The 23,502-nt window shown below is 56.3% G+C and overlaps 1 protein-coding gene across 1 annotated transcript in view; it reads right to left on the bottom strand.

The window, feature by feature from the left end:
• Positions 1–23,502, bottom strand: part of BRINP2 (BMP/retinoic acid inducible neural specific 2) — a 68,127-nt gene that overhangs the window by 25,532 nt on the left and 19,093 nt on the right. The window contains exon 2 of the mRNA XM_055120169.1: positions 3,595–3,892. Coding sequence (XP_054976144.1) covers positions 3,595–3,851 — 257 coding nt within the window. The 5' untranslated portion in view covers positions 3,852–3,892. The remainder of the gene's footprint in view (positions 1–3,594; positions 3,893–23,502) is intronic.

Here is a 23,502-nt window from a genome sequence, read left to right as displayed (position 1 = left end):
GCGGGGCTCCCCTAAACCCCGTTTTTTTATCCATCCGTCATGGGCAGAACCAAAGACTGGCCCCTTAGAAGGTTTCGGGGCTCAAAGACTTTTTTTTTTCTTTTTTTTGGGTCCCACCCGGCGATGGTCAGGGGTCACTCCTGGCTCTGCACTCAGGAATCACTCCTGGCAGTGCTCAGGGGACCCTATGGGATGCTGGGATTCGAACCCGGGTCGGCTGCGTGCAAGGCAAACGCCCTCCCCCCTGTGCTATTGCTCCAGACCCCTCAGGGCTCCAAGACTTTTATTGGGCACTGGGCGGCCTCAGGCAAACCCCGGCCCCAGGCCCGCTGTCACGCGGCTGGGGTGAGCCCGGCGCCGTAGGTCTCACTCAGCTGCTTAGCAGAGTTGCCCCCGGCCCCCGAGCACTGCTTGGGAGTCCTTCTCTGCTCTGTTTCTCCCCCCAGAATAAGGCTCCACCCTCCCGGGTTCTGAGCGCCCCAAGTTCCTCTGATTTAACAGATTCCGCCTGAGGTCTCGGTGTTTCATCTGGGGGCTTGGTCCAGGCCTACGATGATCTCGCTCTCAAAGTGGGAATTCAGGGGCTGGAGTGATAGCACAGTGGGGAGGGCGTTGGCCTGGCACGCGGCCGACCCGGGTTCGATTCCCAGCATCCCATAGGATCCCCTGAGCACCGCCAGGAGTAATTCCTGAGTGCAGAGCCAGGAGTAACCCCTGAGCATCGCTGGGTGGGACCTAAAAAGCAAAAAAAGAAAAAAAAAAAAAAAGAAAAAAATGTTTGAATTCGATAAAGTAACAGAATGGGAGACTGACACCCAAGAATAGTAGAGATAAGTACCAGGAGGTTGGCTTCACGGCTTAGAAGCCGGCCTCACATGCTGGGGGAAAAGGCAGCTCAGACAGAGAAGGGAGCACCAAGTACAGGGTGCTAGGAGGGCCCGCTCGGGATGGGAGATGCGGGCTGAGAGTAGACTATAGACCGAACACGATGGCCACTCAGTACCTCTACTGCAAACCACAACACCCAAAAGGAGAGAGAGAGCAAAAGGGAATGCCCTGCCACAGAGGCGGGGTGGGGTGGGGGGGACGGGGTGGGGGGTGGCGGGAGGGATGCTGGGACCATTGGTGGTGGAGAATGGGCACTGGTGTGGGGATGGGTACTCAACTATTGTATGATTGAAACGCAAGCACAAAAGTTTGTAAGTCTGTAACTGTACCTCACGGGGATCAATCACAAAAAATAGCACTGTCTCACTGTGGTCCCGTTGCTCATCGATTGGCTCGAGGGGGTGCCAGTCACGTCTCCAGGGTGAGACTTGTTGTGACTGTGTTTGGCATCTCGAAGACGCCACGGGGAGCTTGCCAGGCTCTGCCGTGCGGGTGGGATCCTCTCGGTAGCTTGCTGGGCTCTCCGAGAGGGACGGAGGAACCAAACCCGGGTCGGCCACGTGCAAGGCAAACACCCTACCCACTGTGCTATCACCCTAGTCCTGTAAATCATGGCATTTTAATCAAATATACATTTATATAAGTGTGGTATGTTTATATGCAGGTATAAACATACGTGTGTACATAAATATATGTTATAAATATAAATGTGTGCATTTAGAGGAATAGGAATGTAAAAATAATTTACATATGTATGTATGTGTTGAATGAATGAATTCATCAGAAAAGCCAAGATTTATAAGTCTGGTAATGCTAAGCCATACACAACTGGTAGGAAAATAAAACAAGTAAGTTTTCTATAGAGTAATTTGGCTATCACTGTCGCACTGTCGTCCCATTGTTCATTGATTTGCTCGAGCGGGCACCAGTAACGTCTCCACGGTGAGCCTTGTTGTGACTGTGTTTGGCATCTCGAATACGCCACGGGGAGCTTGCCAGGCTCTGCCGTGCGGGCGGGATCCTCTCGGTAGCTTGCCGGGCTCTCAGAGAGGGGCGGAGGAATCGAACCCGGGTTGGCCGCGTGCAAGGCCAACACCCTCCCCGCTGTGCTGTCGCTCCAGCCACAAGACACTGATTCTGATCAGCCACTCAGGGTTAGAACCCAGATCACTGGCCCCAGCAACACACATAAGTCCCTTATCTCTGCAGACGGAGGCCAGAACGTTCTGGAACAAGGCGCTCCCTTCCCACCCCACAAGTGCTGATACAGCCCCGGGTCCTAGTAAAAATAGGCCAGTCCCTCTGCCCGCTGAAAGGATGAGCGGGTCATTTTTTGATGTGTTGTTGTTTTGTTCTAGTTTGGGCTTTTTGGGTCCCACCTGGCGGTGCTCAGGGCTGACTCCTGGCTCTGCACTCAGGAATTACTCCTGGCAGTGCTCGGGGGACCCTATGGGATGCCGGGGATCGAACCCGGGTCGGCCGCGTGCAAAGCAAACGCCCTCCCCGCTGTGGACTCTGAAGTGGGGCTCCCCACTGGTCCCCTGCGGGCCGTCCAGGGGGAACAGGGAGGCCCGGCCGGGCCCGCTCGCTGCTCTCAGTAATTACAGCCCATCAAAGCCTGCGGCCCCGTTCTGGAAGGCGGCTCTGCCCAGCGTCTGACCTGCCGCGGCCGGGGCCCTTGCTGAGTCCCGACTCGACTCGGTCTGGATTTAGAAGCAGCCCCGCTATAAATAGAAGCGCGTTGGCCTCCGTTCCCCCGGAGGCCTCCGGAGGCCGGCCAGCTATGCGCGTCCCTCCTTTCAACACACACACACAGACACACACACACACACACACACACACACACACACACACAGACACACACGCACACAGACACACACACACACACAGAAAAAGCGAAGGAGAAAGCAAGGGAAGGGGGGGCAGCAGTTTTTGTGTGTGCAGGTTTGTCTGTGGAGGCTCAGGGTTTGATCCTCAGCACGGCAGAAGCCCCCACAATTAGTAACCCCCCAATATATATATATATATATATATATATATATAAAACTCAGGGACTGGGTGATAGCACACTGGGGAGGGCACTGGCCTTGCACTCGACCAACCCAGGTTTGATCCCCAGCATCCCATAGGGTCCCCTGAGCCCTGCCAGGAGTGAGCCCTGAGCACAGAGCCAGGAGTCATCCCTGAGCACAGAGCCAGGAGTCAGCCCTGAGCACAGAGCCAAGAGTGAGTCCTGAGCACGAAGCCAGGAGTTGGCCCTGAGCATAGAGCCAGGAGTGAGTCCTAAGCACAGAGCCGGGAGTCAGTCCCGAGCACAGATCTAGGAGTCAGCCCTGAGCACAGAGTCAGGAGTCAGCCCTGAACACAGATCTGGGAGTCAGCCCTGAGCACAGACCCGGGAGTCAGCCCCAAGCATAGATCTGGGAGTCAGCCCCGAGCACAGACCGGGAGTCAGCCCCGAGCACAGCCCCGGGAGTCCGCCCTGAGCACAGACCTGGGAGTCCGCCCCGAGCACAGCCCCGGGAGTCCGCCCTGAGCACAGACTGGGAGTCAACCCTGAGCACAGACCCGGGAGTCCGCCCCGAGCACAGCCCCGGGAGTCCGCCCTGAGCACAGCCCGGGGAGTCCGCCCTGAGCACAGACCCGGGAGTCCGCCCGAGCACTGCTGCGCGCCACCCTCAGAGTCCGCCCGGCGCGCGCACTCACCTGTAGATGCGGTAGCGAGTGGTGAAGCCCTGGCGGTGGCGCTCGCGGAAGTCGCTGTAGTCCTGCGCGCGGTGGAAGGGGCCGCGGTCGGCCAGCAGCCAGTCGAGGGGCGCAGGCGCGGCGGGGCCCGCAGGGTCGGGGAGCAGCGCCGAGGCCGCGGCCGCCAGCGCCCACCCAGGCAGGCCCAGCGCCAGCAGCGGGGCCCACGGGGCCGCCCCCCGCGCCCTAGGCCGCGCGCCGCCGCCCGGGGTCCTCATGCTGCCGAGCCCGGCGGGCGGGGGTCCTCATTCTCCTGCAACTGCAGAGGGACAGGCTCAGCTCCGCGCCGCCTCCTCCGGGCAGCCCTCCCGCGCCCCCTCCTCCGGGAAGCCCTCCTGAGCCCCCTCCTCCGGGCAGCCCTCCCGCGCCCCTCCTCCGGGCAGCCCTCCTGAGGTCACCCGCCCTGGGCAGCCCTCCTGAGCCCCCTCCTCCGGGCAGCCCTCCTGAGGTCACCCGCCCTGGGCAGCCCTCCTGAGCCCCCTCCTCCGGGCAGCCCTCCTGAGGTCACCCGCCCTGGGCAGCCCTCCTGAGCCACCTCCTCCAGGCAGCCCTCCTGAGGCCACCCGCCCTGGGCAGCCCTCCTGAAGCCACTCACTCCTGAGGCCCCCTCCTCCAGGCAGCCCTCTGGCCATCAGGCTGCGTCCACCACCACCCCCGGCAGAAGGAGACTTTGCTTGTGTTTTGGGGTCCTCTCCAGCTAGGCCGGGGAACCCGGCCGCAGGGGTGGGGGGAACTGGGGACCACACCCACGCAGCGTCGTGCCACCCGCCGGGTGCGGCCCTGTGGCCACCAGGAGGAGCTTTGGGAGAAACGGAAGCATGTGCACGGCCCAGGGTCACGGGGTGCCGGGGAGGATGGAGAATGGGACCCGGGGGGGGGGTGAGCGGGAGCGAATCTGTGAAATGGGGCGATGGTGCTCCCAGCCTTCCTCTCTCGGAAACCTCCCTCCTCTTCCCCTCTCAGCCCCCCCCCCAAAAGCCCGCCCCCACCCCCCGTGTGTGCTGTTTCCTCAACACTCTTGGGGACCCACCGAGGCAGAGACAAGGGGAGCGACCACACCGGGCCCAGGTGGAACAAGCACTCAGGAAGTCAATGCAGGCCCGCGGGGAGGGTCTCACGGACCCCCGGCCCCTCTCCAGGTCAGCTGGGGCCTCCGCCCCCCCCCCCACTATGCGTGCAAGACCCCCGAGACCCCGGCCGGGCTCCTTCAGAGACAAATCCGCCCCGCGCGGCCATCTCCCCCCTGCTGGGGCCCCCTCCCCCTCGAGCACTGCCCAGGTCCTGTCCCATTTACAGCCTGGCCGGGGTGGGGGGGGAAGACTCGGCAGTCCCCAAGGCCAGGGACGGAGAGGCAAAAGCACGCGGTGGACGTCCTCATTGTCACTGTCCCTCCAGGGAGGGGCGATGCTGAGCACTGGGTAACGTCCTCAGCGAGTCCCACAGCGAGGCCGTCCTGGCTGCATCACTGCCCCCGGCTGGCATCCCACAGGGCCACGGACACACAGGACTGGGGGCACCAGGGGACCTTCGCAGAAGCAGAGTGACAGATATAATTGTCTGCCACAATTATGTATGTCACTGTCACGGTCGTCCCGTTGCTCATCGATGTGCTTGAGCGGGCGCCAGTCACGTCTCCATGGTGAGACTTGTTGTGACTGTGTTTGGCATCTCGAAGACGCCACGGGGAGCTTGCCAGGCTCTGCCGTGCGGGTGGGATCCTCTCGGTAGCTTGCCAGGCTCTCCGAGAGGGGCGGAGGAATCGAACCCGGGTCGGCCGCGTGCAAGGCAAACACCCTATCCGCTGTGCTATCGCTCCAGCCGTCAATTATATAATTATATGTATACTGCTTTTTGGGTCCCACCCGGCAATGCTCAGGGGTTCCTCCTGGCTCTGCACTCAGGAATTACTCCTGGTGGTGCTCAGGGGACCCTATGGGATGCTGGGAATCGAACCCGGGTCAGCCAGATGCAAGGCCAATGCCCTCCCCGCTGTGCTATCGCTCTGGCCCTGATATATATATTTAAAAAAAAAATAGTGTGAGACTAATATCCAAGGCCAGGGAAAGAGGACGCAGGAGGACTGGTCAGTGGCTGGAATCGACTGCCAGTGTTGAAAAATGAGGGTGGGTGAGATAGAGAAGGGACCAGTAATAGCCGGAAATGATCACAGTGGACAAGAATTGAGGGATGAAAGGAGGTAAAGGGATAGCCCTGATAGACTTGTAGTACCTGTATTGCAAACCACAATGCCCAAAAGGAGAGGGAGGGAGGGAAGGAGGGAGGGAGAGAGAGAGAAAGAGAGAGAGAGAGAGAGAGAGAGAGAGAGAGAGAGAGAGAGAAGCACCTGCCATAGAGGCAGGCAGGGGTGGGGGGTGAGGGGAGGGACCCTGGGGACACTGGTGCTGGGAAATGTGCCCTGGTGGAGGGACGGGTGTTGGAACCCTGTAGGACTGACACCTAATCATGAACAACTTTGGAAGGGTCTATCTCACGTGATTCAGTTTTAAAAAATTTTAAAAAGAAAGAAAAAAGGAAGGAAGGGAGGAAGGGAGGAAGGAAGGGATGGAGGAAGGATGGAAGGAAGGAAGGAAGGAAGGAAGGAAGGAAGGAAGGAAGGAAGGGAGGGAGGGAGGGAGGAAGGGAGGGAGGAAGGGAGGGAGGAAGGAGGGAGAGAAGGAAGGAAGGGAGGGAGGGAGGAAGGAAGGGAGGAAGGGAAGAAGGAAGGAAGGAAGGAAGGAAGGAAGGAAGGAAGGAAGGAAGGAAGGAAGGAAGGGAGGGAGGGAGGGAGGGAGGGAGGGAGGGAGGGAGGGAGGGAGGAAGGAAGGGAGGAAGGAAGGAAGGAGTAGGAGAGGGAGGGAGGAAGGAAGGAAGGAAGGAAGGAAGGGAGGGAGGGAGGGAGGGAGGGAGGGAGGGAGGGAGGGAGGGAGGGAGGGAGGGAGGGAGGAAGGGAGGAGGAAGGGAGGGTGGAAGGGTCTCGGTCTCCTTCAGAAAGCAGCGGCGCGTTTCCGAGCGGGGCCGAGCGGGCAGCCTGGCGTGTCGGGGCAGTGACATTTGCTAAAGCGATTAGGCAGTGACATTCCACGGGGGGTTGAGTCATTTGAGTGGCTGCTCGGCCAGCTCCAGCGTGGGGCCCTTTCCCTGGGGAAGCTGAGGGGGGGGGTCTCTGTGCAAACCCTCCCAAGTGGACCCGAAAGTCGGGCTTAAGGGAGCCAGGCCTGGCACTTCCTGGTGTGTGGGGTCAGCCCAGTCCCGGGACGTCCAAATGCCCTGGGGTCACCTGTATGGTGTCTGCTGCCCACTTTGTCTGCTCTCGGCTGTATTGCCCAACCCCGTCTTCCACCCCGGGGCCAGGGCCGGGGCTCTCCGCCCTCCCTTCGGTATCACCCCCAGATCAGGCAGTTTTGTATACAGGAGAAAAAGGGGTTAAAACTCTTGCCTTACAACCCCGGCGTATACAGGGAACCCCCAACCCCACCCCCGAGCACTGTGTCACGAGCTCAAGCTGTATTCTGGGCAGCGTTCACCCCCATGTTATTTCTGGAGTCAAATGAAGCCTGAGCAGAAAAAGTCTAAGAAAATCCCCGAAGTTGAGCACAGAGCCAGGAGTCAGCCTGGAGCATCGCAGGGCATGCCCCGTCCAGAAAAAGGAAGTAAACCTCGAGTCGTGTTAATCACACAGGCCAGATGACCGTGATTCCAGATTGTTCTCTGGAACAGAACAAGAATATTAGTAGGGGCTGGAGCGAGAGCCCAGCGGGGAGGGCGTTGGCCTGGCACAAGGCCGACCCCGGGTTCGATCCCTGGCATCCCCTAGGGTCCCCCTGAGCACCGCCAGGAGTGATCCCTGAGTGCAGAGCCAGGAGTCAGCCCTGAGCATTGCCGGGTGAGACCCCCCCAAAAAAAATTAACTAAGTAAAAGGAAACTGGGGCCGGAGTGATAGTACAATGGTTAGAGCATTTGCCTGGCATGCGGCCACCCAGGTTCAATTCCCAGCATCCCGTAGGGTCCCCCGAGCACCGCCAGGAGTAATTCCTGAGTGCAGAGCCAGGAGTCAGCCCTGAGCATCGCCGGGTGGGACCCAGAAAGAAAAAGAAAATTAGAACATGATCAAAAGCTAAATAAAGCTCATCGCTGAGACAGAAGCATCACACCACGTTGTTTTCTCAGTTTTGACATGTCCTCTGTGTGTGTGTGTGTGTGTGTGTGTGTGTGTGTGTGTGTGTATGTGTGTGGTGGCAGGAGGGCCTTTGGGGGTCGCATCTGGTGATGCTCAGGGCTGACTCCTGGCTCTGCACTCAGGAATCACTCCTGGCGGTGCTCGCTCAGGGGATCTGATGGGATGCCAGGAGTCGAACCCAGGCCCATTGTGTGCCAGGCCAACGCCCTCCGGGCCCTAGAAACAAACTTTCCTGTGAATCTGATGGTTGCAGATTGGGCTGTGTGTTCAAAACTTGTGTGTGGGTGCATACACACCGGCACATACATGCATTTTCGACACAGACACACACACACACACACACCATCTTTTCCACCCCAAATATGAACAGGAAAGCCTTCAGACCTTCACACACACACACACACACACACACACACCAGCTTTTCCACCCCAAATATGACCAGGAAAGCTTTCAGACCTTCATGCCTAACTCTCTCTTTCCCACTGCAAAGACACAAGACCCTCAAAGGCCTGCAGGATTCTGCCTCCAAGAAAAAGACCAGAAACCTATTACCCTGGGTAGGAGATGAGCTGAGAACGTGTGGGTGTGTTAGAGTTTGTGTGTGAGTATGTGTGTGCTTGTGTGTGTTGTGTGTGAGAGTGAGTGTGCATGTGTGCGAGTGCATGTGTGAGTGTGTGTTTGTGTGTGAGTTGCGTGTATCTGAGTGTGGTATGTGTGAGTGTGTGTACAAGTGTGAGTGTGTGCATGTATGAGTGTAAGTTTGTGTATGTGTGTGAATGTGTGTGTAATGTGTGTGTTGTGTGTTGTGTGTGAGTGCGTGCGTGCGAGTGCATGTGTGTGTTTGAGTGTGTGAGTGTCTATGTGTGGTGTGTGTGTACAAGTGTGAGTGTGTGCGTGCATGTGTGAATGAGTTTGTGTGTTTGTGTAATGTGTGTGTGTTGTGTGTGAGTATTGCGTGTGTGAGTGTGTGTCTGAGTGTGGTATGTGTGAGTGTGTGGACAAGTGTAAGTGTGTGCGTGTGTGTGAGTTTGTGTAAGTGTGCGTGAGTGTGTGTGTAATGTGTGTGAATGTTGTGTGTGTAATGTGTGTGTGTGAGTGTGTCTGCGTGTGTGACGGTCACAACTCTGTGCTATGTTGCAAGGTATTTCTAAGAGCCGGTTCTCCGGGGGCCAAGCTCACTGCACAGGGTCTCCGTTTCCATGGCTCCCTCTTCCCATCCTAATTCATCCCAAACTCCCAACTTGCCATCGGTGCTTCAAACATATCCGCCCGCCTCCAAATTTCCCTGCAAACTCCGACACCCCATCTCCCCCGCAAGGGCCAGGCGGCGGATTTCAAAGACACCCCCCAAAGGGCGGGGGGCTCGGACCAGTGGACATAGAGTCCAGCTCAAAGCTTACAAATTCCCCACTGGCTGTGACTTACAATAAACAACAAAAAAAACTGAACAGAAATCGAAAGTCTGTCCTTTAGGGCTTAACCCAGAACATAAACTCGGCTCAAAGTAGGAGAGAGGAACAGCGGCCTTCGTTTGGAGTCTCAAAACGTCTCCCTCAAAATATGGCTTTAGGGTGCCGGAGCGACAGCACAGGGGGAGGGCATTGGCCTGGCACGCGGCCGACCCGGGTTCGATCCCCGGCATCCCCTAGGGCCCCCCCCCCGAGCACCGCCAGGAGTGATTCCTGAGTGCAGAGCCAGGAGTCAGCCCCGAGCATCACCGGGTGGGACCCAAAAAGAGAAAAAAAAAAAAAAGACAGGGCATTTGTATTGTTTGCTTGTTTGGTTTTGGGGTCCCCCCCCCCGCAGTACTCAGACTTCAGGAATCGCTCCTGGTGGTGTTCTGGTCACTATGGGGTTCCAGGAATCGAACCCAGTTCAGCCGTGTTCAAGACAAGTTCCTTAACCGGCTGCATTATCGCTCCGGTCCCAAGATATAGATTTACTATTATTATTATTATTATTATTATTTTGCTATTTGGGTCCCACCCAGCGATGCTCAGGGCTGACTCCTGACTCCGTACTCAGGAATCACTCCTGGCGGTGCTCGGGGGACCCTATGGGATGCCGGGGATCGAACCCCTGCAAGGCAAACACCCTCCCCGCTGTGCTATGGCTCCGGCCCCAGGACACAGATTTTGGTTTGGGTCTTTTTTTGGGGGTTTTTATTTTTGGATCATCCCCGACTCTGTGCTCGGGGCACCCTTTGGGATGCGGGGGAAAGAACCCAGGTCGGCCGCATGCAAGGCAAGTGTCCTTCCTGCTGTCGTATCTCTTCAGACCCAGGATAGAGTTTTTCAGACATTATTATTATTATTATTTTTTGCTTTTTGGGTCACACCCAAAAAGTGATACAGTGATACAGTGACACAGTGATACAGTGATGCAGTGATACAGTGATAAGTGATGCAGTGATACAATGATGCAGTGATACAGTGATGCACAGGGGTTACTCCTGGCTCTGCACTCAGGAATTACTCCTGGCGGTGCTTGGGGGGACCCTATGGGATGCTGGGAATCGAACCCGGGTCAGCCGCATGCAAGGCCAACGCCCTCCCCGCTGTGCTATCGCTCCAGCCCCTTTTCAGACATTATTGCCAGAAAAGACGATCAGGGTTGAAACTCCTCTCCCCCTTGCACGCGGCAACACTCAAATCTAATCTCGTCGAACACGGGTTCCAGAAGCACGTGTTTAAATTTACTAGCGTCTCCATGAAGAAGGCAAGGTGAGCGGTGAGTCATGTAAATGCTAAGTGCTAACCCAATGAATCTAAAAATACTGTCATTGGAACGCCTGATTAATAGAAGAAAATTATTACTGACACGTTTTCCATTTTTTCTTCCTTTCACGCGGCGTCTGCAGGCTCAAGTGTATTTTACACTCGCATCTCGATGGGGATGTTAATTCTGCAGCAGAAATACTTGTGTCTTGGGGGCTGGAGTGATAGCACAGCGGGGAGGGCGTTTGCCTTGCACGCAGCCGACCCGGGTTCGATTCCCAGCATCCCATAGGGTCCCCCCAAGCACCGCCAGGAGTAATTCCTGAGTGCAAAGCCAGGAGTAACCCCTGAGCATCGCTGGGTGTGATCCAAAAAGCAAAAAAAAAAAAAAAAAAAGAAATACTTGTGTCTTATTTAGAACTGAGTATCGTGAGGCGGGGAGCGGGGGAGAATCTGGACTCACATTTTTTTTTCCCAAATAACTTGAAATGAGTTTTAGAATGTGAACTCATGGAAATTAAAAAATATATAAACTGGGGGCTGGAGTGATAGCACAGCGGGTAGGGCGTTGGCCTTGCACGCGGCTCACCCGGGTTCGATTCCTCCGTCCCTCTCAGAGAGCCCGGCAAGCTACCGAGAGGATCCCGCCCGCACGGCAGAGCCTGGCAAGCTCCCCGTGGCGTATTCGAGATGCCAAACACAGTCACAACAAGTCTCACCATGGAGACGTGACTGGCGCCCGCTCGAGCAAACTGAGCAAAAGGGTGACAGTGACAGTGATACAGTGATAAGTGACACAGTGATACAGTGATAAGTGATGCAGTGATACAGTGATACAGTGATAAGTGATGCAGTGATACAGCGATGCAGTGATACAGCAATACAGTGATAAGTGATGCAGTGATGCAGTGATAAGTGATGCAGTGATGCAGTGATGCAGTGGTACAGTGGTACAGTGATGCAGTGATAAGTGATGCAGTGGTACAGTGATGCAGTGATAAGTGATATGTGATGCAGTGATACAGCGATACAGTGATGCAGTGATACAGTGATGCAGTGATAAGTGATGCAGTGGTACAGTGATGCAGTGATACAGTGATCAGTGATACAATGATGCAGTGATACAGTGATGCAGTGATATAGTGATAAGTGATGCAGTGATACAATGATGCAGTTTCCTCCTTCCCACCTCTAAGACACCATGTGACTTCAGCATGGAGCGGAAGGACCCCCATCACATCCCACCCTCTCCGCCTGGCGCTGGGGGGCTAGCCCTGCGGGGGACGCGGGTGGAGACAATAATCCACCCGGTTCATCCCCACCCCTCACCCCAGGGCTGCCCCCCACACACACACACACCCAGCTCTGTCACGAGGCCAAGACTCCCGTCTGCTGCTTGCTCAGTCCTCGGCTGGGCACTTCTGGAACGGGTGAGTCAGCAGCGGGCTGGGGCGCCCCACCCATCGTCCCACCCTGCCTCGAGGTGCCCTGAGGCTAGGCTGGTCCCCCTGACTCTGCAGCTGGCATGGCGCACTCAGGAAGCAATTACCCATATGCTTGGTGATTTGTTTCTGGAAGTGTCAGTGAAAGGGGGGGGTGTGGGGGGGAGGGAGAGGGAAAGAGGGAGAAAGGGAAAGGAGAGAGGGAAAGAGGGAGAGAGGGAGAGAGAGGGAGGGAAAGAGGGAAAAGGAGAGAGAAAGGAAGAGAGAGAGAGGGAGAGAGGGAGAAAGGGAGAAAGGGAGAAAGAAAAGGAGAGGAAAAAAAGAGAGAGGGAGGGAGAAAGGGATAGAGAGGAAGAGAGGGAGAGGGAAAAGGAGAGGGAGAGAGAGGGAAGGAGGGAGATGGAGAGAGGGAGAGAGAGGGAAAGAGGAGAGAGGGGCAGGGAGAGAGGAAGAGGGGAGGGAGAGAGGGAGGGAAAGGGAAAGGAAAGAGGGAGAGAGGGAAAGAGAAAGGGGAGAGAGAGGAAGGGAGAGAGGGGAAGAGGGTGGGAAAGAGGGGAAGAAGGTGGGAAAGAGGGGAAGGGAGAGAGGGAGGGAGGGGGAGAGAGGGGGAGGAAGAGAGGAAGAGGGGAGGAAGAGAGAGAGGGAGGGAGAGAGGGACGGAGAGAGAGGGAGAAAGGGAGGGAGGGAGAGAGGGAGGGAAAGAGAGAGGGAGGGAGAGAGGGAGGGAGAGAGAGTCAAACCCCTTCCTTCCTCCTCTGACATACCATGGCTTTGCCCTAATCTTCTCAGCCTTCATTTGACCCCAAACCCCTCAGAATAAAAACCCTGGTTTTCAAGCACCGCCAGGAGTGATTCCTGAGTGCAGAGCCAGGAGGAACCCCTGAGCATCGCTGGGTGTGACCCAAAAAGAAAAAAAAAAAACCTGTTTTTTTTCCTTTTTTTTTTTTTTTTTAATTCTGGTTTCTGGATCACCCCCCAGCAGTGCTCAGGGATGACTCCTGGCGGAGCCCAGGAGATCCTGCGGGATGCTGGGGATCGAACCCCTGTTTGGGCCACATGCAAGGCCAGCGTCCTCCCCGCTGTGCCATCCAGATGTGGAACCGTGCACTTGGCCTTGGGGTCAGTGCTGTGTGGCCGTGCGGCACTGGCGCTCCACAGAGAAAACTCCAAACTTCACACACAGCAGGGCTAGGCGCTGCCTACTGAGCCACCTTCCTGGCCCCCCGGGTCTCTGTGGTTTTGTTGTTTATTTGTTTGTTTTTTTCCCAGCGTTGGCAGGTGGATTTTAATGAAATGCACCCTACCGCAGGACACTTGCTACTGAGTTCATAGAAATTCCTCATCTTTCTTTTGAAACTTCTTCCTCTCCCTTGCCTAGATACAATCATTCCCTATTTTAACAGACTGCCCAGGTCCTGTGGGTATATATTAAACCAGGGACAAAATGCAAGCTAGCGGGGCCCAAAGTCCAGCGGGGAGAGCATTTTGTTTGCACACGACTGACCCGGGTTTGATCCCCGGCATCCCCTAGGGTCCCCCGAGCACCGCCAGGAGTGATTCCTGAGCACAGAGCCAGGAGTCAGCCCTGAGCATCGCTGGGTGGGACCCAAAATGAAAAAAAAAATGCAAGCCAGTCTGTATTTTGGGATTTGAGGGTCACACTTGGTGGTACTTGGGGTTGACTCCTAGCTCTGTGCTCAGGGTTCATGCCTGCTGGGACTTGGGGCCATATTGGGGGCCAGGGGGTGGGACTGAGGCAAGCACCTCGCCCACAGCCTGGTCTCTCTGGCCTTAAGGGCGGGCTGTGGGTTTGAGCCCCAGAATCTACCCGTGTCCAAAGGGAACCGGGAGTCTCACCACACCTCCCTGCCCTAAATTACTGTCTGCTTTGCCCAAAAGGTGGGCTCGCACTAGGGTGTTCCCCAGACAGCCCATCCCTTCCCCTGAATCCATGGAGACCCCAACTGAGACTATTTTAGCAAACTGGAGTAACAGATTCGCTCTCTCTCTTTTCTTTTGCTTTTGGGTCCCACCCGGTGATGCTCAGAGCTGACTCCTGGCTCTGCACTCAGGAATCACTCCTGGCGGTGCTCGGGGGACCCTATGGGGTGCCGGGGATCGAACCCGGGTCGGCCACATGTAAGGAAAATGCCCTGCCTGCTGGACTATCGCTCAGGGCTGACTCCTGGCTCTGCACTCAGGAATCACTCCTGGTGGTGCTCGAGGAACCCTATGGGATGCCGGGGATTAAACCCGGGTCGGCCGCGTGCCAGGCCAACGCCCTCCCCGCTGTGTTATCACTCCAGCCCTGGAGTAACATCTTCTTGACCACCTAGTAAGAGGGACTTGAGGCAGGCTCCTGGGGACAGCCCCCCGCCCCCATCCCCAGACCCAAGGGCAAGTTGCAGGAAGCTTCTCACCACGAGGAAAAGACTTCCACCAGCACCCCAAACACCAAGACCCAGCTCCGGAGGCCGGCCTCCCCCCGCCCCCAGGAGGCTTGATAAATATTAGTTCGAGCTCATCGTTGTTCTACAAAATAATGAGTCATTGCTCCGTGCAAAGCACTCATCAAGGACCTGTTTTAATTTACGTCCGGGACGGAGGGAGCAGACGATGAATCCATCAACCAGCACATACATAAAGGCCACGTGACAGACAGCCTCGAGGTGGGGGGTAATTTATTTTTCTGGGGGGGGAGCTTTGAGGGTGAAACTCAGTAGTCTGGTTATCACTGAGGACCCCCAAAATCTAACCCACAAGACCTTTTCTTTTTTTTTTTTTTTTTTTATTTTTAGGTCACACCCGGCAATGCTCAGGGGTTACTCCTGGCTCTGCACTCAGGAATCACTCCTGGCGGTGCTCGGGGGACCCTATGGGATTCTGGGAATCGAACCCGGGTCGGCCGCATGCAAGGCCAACGCCCTCCCCGCTGTGCTATTGCTCCGGCCCCACCCACAAGACCCTTTTACACACCCCAGGAATTACTTGGGTGGAAGAAGACCGTTTCTTGGCAGTGGGGAAGGCACTTGCTCTGCCCAAGGTGGACGCCATTTTTAATTTTAGTTTGGGGACCACACCCAGTGATGCTCAGGGCTGACTCCTGGCTCTGCACTCAGGAATCACTCCTGGCGGTGCTCGAGGGACCCTATGGGATGCCGGGGATCGAACCCGGGTCTGCCGTGTGCAAGGCCAACGCCCTCCCCGCTGTAATATCTCTCAGCCCCTGATCTATCTCATTTCTTTATTTGGAGGGGGCTAGTGATGCTCAGGGCTGACTCCCGGCTCTGCGCTCAGGGATCACTCCTGGCGGTGCTCAGGGGACCCTATGGGATGCCGGGGATCGAACCCGGGTCGGCCGCGTGCCAGGCCAACGCCCTCCCCACTGTGCTGTCGCTCTAATTCTCAACCCACCTAACTCTTGTTTCCAGGCAGTTCTTGGAGATTTCCGTGCATGAGGGGGTGGCTGGTGATGGAGAGGTCTGGTTCCCCGACACCACAGAGGGTTCCCCGAGCAATGCCAGGAATGGCGCCTCAGATGCCAACACCCCTCTCCCCCAGAAAAGAGAAAAATAAACACATGGTGTGCAAGCCGACAGCCTCGTTCTCCCAGACCCTTTTCTGTGGTACCTTCAAGCTCAGGCTTTTCATACCAGCTCATTTTTTTTTTATTTGCTTGTTTGATTTTCTTTTCGGGTCCCACCTAGCGATGCACAGGGGTTCCTCCTGGCTCTGCACTCAGGAATCACTCCTGGCGGTGCTTGGGAGACCCTATGGGATGCTGGGAATCGAACCCGGGTCGGCCGCATGCAAGGCAAAGAAACACTCTTCTCTCTGTACTATCACTCCCACCCTGAGCTCGTTTTTTGTTTTTGTTTTTTATTTTGGGGTGGGGGATCATCAGATGACCCCAAAGGACAGCTGGGGTGAGGGAGGTGCCACCTCTGAAAAAAAAATTTTTTTTCTTTTTGGGTCTCACCTGGCAATGCACAGGGGATACTCCTGGCTCTGCACTCTGGAGTTACTCCTGGCAGTGCTCAGGGGACCTATATGGGATGCTGGGGATCGAACCCGGGTCGGCCGCGGGCCAGGCCAACGCCCTCCCCGCTGTGCTATCGCTCCAGCCCCTGAAAAAAAAATTTTTTTAAGTGCCTCTCATCCCCTCCTCATGGGGTCCTGCGACCCTGTCTATCCCCCCATCTCCCCCACCCCCCCACCCCGTCCATCCATCTGTCCATCTGCAAAACTGGCTTCTCCCTTTCCGCCACAAAGTGAGAGCCCGGCAGAGAACCTGGGGGCGGGGGGGGGGGGGCGGCGAGCCGGGAAATTAGCATTTGTAGCGCACTTTACAGTTTTCAAAGCACTTTCAGACTCCGTGTGTCATCAAAATCTTAAAATATCCCAGTGGGGAAGGTATCATTATTCTTAACAAAGGCTTCGAGGCAACAGCCTGGGAGGGAAAGGGGGAGAGCGGGGAGGGGGGGGGGCCGGGGGGGCACACCCAGCCCCTCTTAAAAGAAGCGACAAATCAGCAGAAAGCCATCTGCCAGGTTTTTCTTCTCTGTGTGTGCATGCACGTGTGTGTGTGCGTGTGCGCGCGCGCACGCGCGCACGCACGCCCAGCCCATCCGATACCTCTGTCCCAGACTTTGATGACATTCGGCGTGCTCTGGTGTCACCGTGTGACAGCCTGAGGTTGGCTGGGCTCACGGCAGCCTTGCTTTTTTGGGGGGCCACCCCTCTGTCCCTTGCCCCCCATATGAGCACTTGGCTCTGAGGTTCTGGAAACTTCCACCCAGAGGTGTGGCGGGGGGGCGGGGAGGGAGAAACAGTCGTGGCAGGTGAGGAATGGACACGAGAAAGGTAGCCCTCGAAGTGGACACCCCAAAGGCCACTGGGAGGATGAGGCCAGGGGACTTAAGTCTAAAATGAAGGGGCTGGAGCGAGAGCACAGCGGGGAGGGCATTGGCCTGGCACACACGGCCGGCCCGGGTTCGATCCCCGGCATCCCATGGGGTCCCCGAGCACCGCCAGGAGTGATTCCTGAGTGCAGAGCCAGGAGTCAGCCCTGAGCATCGCCGGGTGGGACCCAAAAAGCAAATAAAATAAAATAAAATAAAATAAAATAAAATAAAATAAACACTGCAAACTCTCAGCGAGGGAAACAGATTTGCCTCGTTGGGAGAAACGTCCTATCGCTTCCCAAGGAAATCCCAGGGGGCCGGAGATGCAGAACAACAGGGAAGACTCTTCACTTGCCTTGCACGTGACTGACCCCCGCCAGGAGTGATCCCTGAGCACAGAGCCAGGAGTCAGCCCTGAGCACCGCCGGGTGAGGCCTTCCCATTGAAAACCAGAAAAGCAGACCAAGTTCCCGAGTGGTTAAAGCTTCAGCCTCGCAGCTGTTGCCCCGGGTTCGATCCCCAGTGACCCCCGCTGAGACGCTCCGAGTCACCCATGGCTGCACCCTCGGACCCTGGCACTGAATCATCATTCTGATAAACCGAGTATCCCCAGGGTGGACCCGGGCCACCAAAGTCGTGTTTGGGCGGCGGCCCCCAGAGAAAACACAGTCCCTGAGCACAAGTGAGCACTGCAGGGTGTGCCCCTTTCTCAGGGGTCCCCCCGGCAGTGCTCAGGGGGCCCTATGGGATGCCGGGGATCGAACCCGGGTCGGCCACACTCAAGGCAGGTGCCTTCCCCGCTGTATTATCTTCCCAGCCTTATTTACTCTTTCTAAGTTTTCTTTTCTTTTCTTCTCTTCTCTTTTCTTTTTTCTTTCCTTTTTTTTTCTTTTTTCTTTGCTTTTTGGGCCACACCCGGCGATGCACAGGGGTTACTCCTGGCTCTGCACTCAGGAATCACTCCTGGCGGTGCTCAGGGGACCCTATGGGATGCTGGGAACCGAACCTACCCATTATGCTATCGCTCCAGCAGTTCTACTTTCCATGTCTTTTGTCTTTGGGTATTGGATTTTCCCTTCTGACATTTCTTTAGATCCTACATAGGAGAGATCTTTCCACACCTGCCCCCTCCATCGGACCCATTTCGCTCAGCACGATACTCTCCACACCCACCCCACAAAGCAGCCAACGGCACGACTTCATCCTTTTTAACGGCTGAGTAGTATTCCATCACGTAGACAGACCAGAACTTCTTTTTCTTTCTTGGGCCCGTGGGTTACTTCCAGACTTCAGCTCTTGCGAAGAGGGCTGGAATGAGCACAGTTCTGTTCTCTGATGAGGTGACACAGGAGAGGAGGCTTAGGTCTCTCCCGGCACCCCCAAGTGCCAATCTGATAGCACGAAATCAGTCCTGTGCACAGTTCTTACCCAGGATGGGGGACTCTGCCTCTGTTTTGCAATCTATCCATCCAAACAGGCTGGATCCGGGGGCTCTCCTGCTCCCGCCCACCAAATTATTTCTGAGACCCCAGGTCCAGAGTAGGAAAGCCCTTGTACCCGGGACCCCTGGCACCCAGGAACTGCATGGTCTAATGGGATTGCAAAACTGCTCATTAGCCTGGGATTAGCAACGGCAGACATTGGCGTGATTTGTAAGCTACACCCTGTGCTGACAATTTAGCATATCAAGTCTCCTATCCCCTTTCGAGGCTCCCTCCTCCCGCCCTCCTGTGCAGTTACTGTGATGGAACTGTGTCAACCTGCGCATCGGGGCAGCTTGTATGCCGGCCTGTGTGTGCGCTCACATGGGTCTGGGGGGGTGTGCTTGTACGGAGAACTTGCATGCATGCGTTTGCACGGTTTGCCTTGGGTGTGCTTGCATGCACATGTGTTGAGTGTGTGGTTGTTCACGTGGGTTATCACGTGTGTGTGTGATTATATTTGCACGTGTTTGCTTGAGGCTTTGCCACGTGCTTGCAGACATGTTTGCAGCCATGTGTCTGTACCTATGTGTCTACTTGTGTTCGCGCGTGGATTTGTATGTGGGGGGGCAGGCCTGTGTCTGCACATGCGTGTCTGCATGTTTGCATGGGTGGGTTTGTCCGAGGGTTGTTATGTGTCTCTCTGCACATGTGTGTTTGCACACATGCACATGTAGAGTGTAGGAACCTGGATCCATCTAGACCTGACTGACCGATCCCCAGAGCCAATGGCCAGGTCACCGCTAGTCCATGTTCTCTGTCCTAAACCCCCCAGAGGTCGTCACATAAGGGCAAGCATCGCCCCGTGGGCCTCACACGCAGAGAATTCCCACTCGCTGGCTCTGTCACTCAGCCCCCAGCCCCACCCACCCACTCGCTCGCTCACTCACTCAGTCACTCAGTCACTCACTCCTCACTCACTCAGTCAGTCACTCAGTCAGTCACTCAGTCACTCAGTCAGTCAGTCACTCACTCCTCACTCACTCAGTCAGTCAGATCACTCACTCAGTCACTCAGTCACTCAGTCACTCACTCACTCAGCCCTCAGCCCCACCCCCCACCCACTCGCTCACTCACTCACTCACTCACTCAGTCACTCACTCCTCACTCACTCAGTCACTCAGTCAGTCAGTCAGTCAGTCAGTCAGTCAGTCAGTCACTCACTCACTCACTCACTCAGTCACTCAGTCACTCACCCACTCAGTCAGTCAGTCAGTCAGTCAGTCACTCACTCACTCACTCACACACTCAGTCAGTCAGTCAGTCAGTCAGTCAGTCAGTCAGTCAGTCACTCACTCACTCACTCACTCACCGCTCCCCCAGACCCCTCAATCCCACTCACTGCTCTGCTGTTTCCGCACCCCTGAGCACTTGGTGTCCTACTTATGTCATATGTCACGTATGTCACACCGTATGGCCTGGAGAGGCCACAGCTAGGAGCCGAAAAGGGGCCTTCACAGTGGAGAGGGCATTTGCCTTGCACACGACAAACCTAGCTTCCATCCCCGGCACCCCCGAGGGTCCCCTGAGCACCGCCAGGAGTGATTCCTGAGTGCAGAGGCAGGAGTCAGCCCTGAGCATCGCCGGGTGGGACCCCTCCCCCGCTCCTGGCTTGCTGTTCTCGGAGAAGTCACAGATCAGCGTTTTCCTAAAGAAGCCCTGTCACCCTCACGCTCCTTTTACTCCTTTTACTCATCGCCTGTGATTAGAATCAATTTGGGGGGGGGCGCTTCCAGGGCGGGGCCAGGGGACACCCCAGATAATACAAGGGCTGGACAGTTGCATGCTGTGTCCAGCCGTCCGTCACCTGCCTCCTTGGCTCTTGATGATTTGTTTCTGTTTTTGTGTCTGGGTCCCACCCGGCGATGCTCAGGGCTGACTCCCGGCTCTGCACTCAGGAATCACTCCTGGCGGTGCTCGGGGGACCCTATGGGATGCGGGGGGTCGACTCCGGGTCAGCCGCGTGCAAAGCAAACGCCCCATATGCTGTGCCGTCTCTCCGACCCCTCCTTGGCTCTGGGCTATAAATAACTTTCAGTCTAAACATAAATGACCCCCAAGGACCGATATTTGGCACCGTTCACTCTGTTTCCGAAGAGGTACTTGGAAAACATTTAGAGGGCGAATTGTCACCACATCCCGGCTGGAACCAGATCAGTGGATCTAAGTGGAGGGGGAGGGGAGGAGGAGGAGGAGGGATTAGGGAGGAAGAAGAGGAGGAGGAGGAGGAGGGATAAGGGAGGAAGAAGAGGAGGAGGAGGAAAAGGAAGGAGGAAGGATTAAAAGAAGGAAAGAGGGGGAAGAGGAGAAGGAGGAGGGATTAGGGAGGAAGAAGAGGAGGAGGAGGAGGAGGAGAAAAGGAAGGAGGAAGGATTAAAAGAAGGAAGGAGGAGGAAGAAGAGGAAGAGAAGGAGGGAGAAGAGGAAGAGGAGGATGAGAAAAAAGATGAAGAGGAGGAGGAAAAGGAAGAAGGAGGAGAAGGAATTAGGAGAAGAAGGAAGGAGGAGGAAGAGGGAGAACGAGAAAGAGGACAAAGATGAGGAAGAGAAGAAGGAAGAGGAAGAAGACGGAGGAAGAATTAAGAAGAGGAGAAGGAGGAGGAGGAGGAGAAGGAGGGGGAGGGGGAGGGGAGGGGGAGGGGGAGGGGGAGAAGGAGGAGGAGGAGGAGGAGGAGGAGGAGGAGGGAAGAAAAGTAACCCCAGGGGCTGGAGTGATAGTACAGCGGGGAGGGCGTTTGCCTTGCATATGGCCGACCCGGGTTCGATTCCCAGCATCCCATAGGGTCCCCCGAGCACCGCCAGGAGTGATTCCTGAGTGCATGAGCCAGGAGGAACCCCTGTGCATCGCCAGGTGGGACCCAAAAAGCAAAAAATAACACCTCTGCTCAATCGCCCGGCAAGGGGGTGGGGGTGGGGGGAGGAAGTGGAGAATCTCCTACAATGACACGGTTCCTGACGGTCCTTCTAATTCAATTACGGCAGCGCCTGTTGGACATCCCTGGCCGCGGCCCCGCTAATTCCATTAGTATCACCTCCGAGGAGCCGCGACCATAAGGCAGATATTTGCTTGGAGTGTGACGACGCAGACACAGACACAGACGGTTCTCGTCTAATTGTCTCCCTAATCCCTCCCCCCACAGACTGGAAGGTTGCTCAGAGCCAGGCAGTTGCTTCTTGTTGGTCACCAGCTCTGCCTGGGTGGCCGGAGGGACGCAGGGGACCCTCCCCAGCACGGAGGCGTCCCCGGAGCACTGCCAGGAGTGAGTCCCCGAGAAATGCCGGTGGTGTTGGGTTTGAGCCTTATCCTTGCCCCTGATGCGTTTCTCTGCTCCAGGTGGACAAAACGTTGAAATGATAAATCGCAGGACGCAGCGGGGAGAGTGATGGTTGGCCTTGCACGTGGCCGACCCGGGTTCGAGCCCCGAACACAGAGTGAGGAGCACAGCCGGCTTGGCCAGTTTCCTCAAACCCAGGACCGCTCAGCCTCCCTCTCCATCACCTCCCAGCCCTGCTGACCTCCAGCCTCAAGGTCACGCCCATACAGGAAAGCGTCCAGGGAGGGAGGCGTCTCTGCCTCTCTCTGGGGGCAAGACTCCCACGGCAGTGCTCAGGGGGCCAGGGAGAGACTCAACTCCACAATCACACTAGACCGGTCACCGCCCACGCAGGCCTGATGATAAGGTGCTGAGGGCAGGGCTGGTACGATAGCACAGCGGGGAGAGCATTGGCCTGGCACGTGGCTGATCCGGGTTCGATTCCCAGCATCCCATAGGGTCCCCCTGAGCACCGCCAGGAGTCAGCCCTGAGCATCGCCAGGTGGGACCCAAAAAGCAAAGAGAGTGGCTGGAGCAATAGCACAGCGGGGAGGGCGTTTGCCTGGCACACGGCCGACCCGGGTTCGATTCCCAGCATCCCATAGGGTCCCCCTGAGCACCGCCAGGAGTGATTCCTGAGTGCAGAGCCAGGAGTCAGCCCTGAGCTTCGCTGGGTGTGACCCAAAAAAGCAGAAAAAAAAACACAAAAAACCAAAAAAACCCACAAACTCTTCACCCACATCTTTGGGCAACATCCTTTGCCCCCCGTGAACTCACTTTGCAACGCCTATGCCCGTTCCCCTTATGGTTTTTTTTTTGCCTGGTACCCGCGCGTTCTTCCCCACCAACTGATCTCTCGCAGCCTCGCCTGCCCCCGCAAGACCCCCCCAGGCAGGCCCGGGTGAATTAAGGTTGCTGTGTCGTCCTGCGAATTCCGTTTCTTCACCTTCCCCTCCACGCCCTCCCCCTCCCCGCAGCCGGGCGGGCGGCAGGGCGGGCTGGTGGCCGCGGGGTCAGTAATAAAAGCCGGCCTCCGTTTGCACCCGTGAGTGATGTTCTTAATAAGAACAGGAGCCTTCTTCGGTCGGACGCGTTTTGTCCCCGAAAAGACATAGATACACAGGTTCAGGGTTGCAGGGGAGAAGGGGAGAGAAATGGAAAAAAATAACACACACACACACACACACACACACACACACAACGGAAGTTGGGCTGGATTTTCAGGACAACGGGGGAATTTTCGAGTAGGACTTGCTAATCTGCCTGATATTTCTGCAAATCGCTTCCCTCTTTAGCTAATTCTCAGATAATTAGCAATCCTGTCCATAGCAGCTGAAGTGGGCCCCGGTACACCAAGACGCCCCCGTGACTGGAACGATGAACTGTCACTTAAAACACCCCGAATCTTGTGCTCCGAGTCTGGGCAGCTCCGGAAATTCTCCCCAGACCCGTTTAGAATATTCTAGAAGACCGTAGCCAATCTCCAGCCCAGATGTCAAGGAACGGGAAGACAGGAGACTCACAGGAGAGAACCTCTCACCTCGGCTGGCAATTACTGGAATAATAATTGCTCCAACTCGAATATTCCCCTCCACCCCCGCAACCAACATCCTTCCTGTGCCGTGAAAATCCATCACTTAGGGCTGGAGCGATAGCACAGCGGGGAGGGCGATGGCCTTGCACTCGGCCAACCCGGGTTCGATTCCCAGCATCTTATAGGGTCCCCCAAACACCACCAGGAGTAATTCCTGAGTGCAGAGCCAAGAGGAACCCCTGAGCATCGCCGGGTGGGACCCAAAAAGAAAAAAAGAAAAGTAAATCAATCACTTTTCA

Source organism: Sorex araneus, chromosome X (assembly GCF_027595985.1).
Source record: "Sorex araneus isolate mSorAra2 chromosome X, mSorAra2.pri, whole genome shotgun sequence".
NCBI lineage: Eukaryota > Metazoa > Chordata > Mammalia > Eulipotyphla > Soricidae > Sorex > Sorex araneus.
This window is presented reverse-complemented; position numbering and strand designations above follow the sequence as displayed.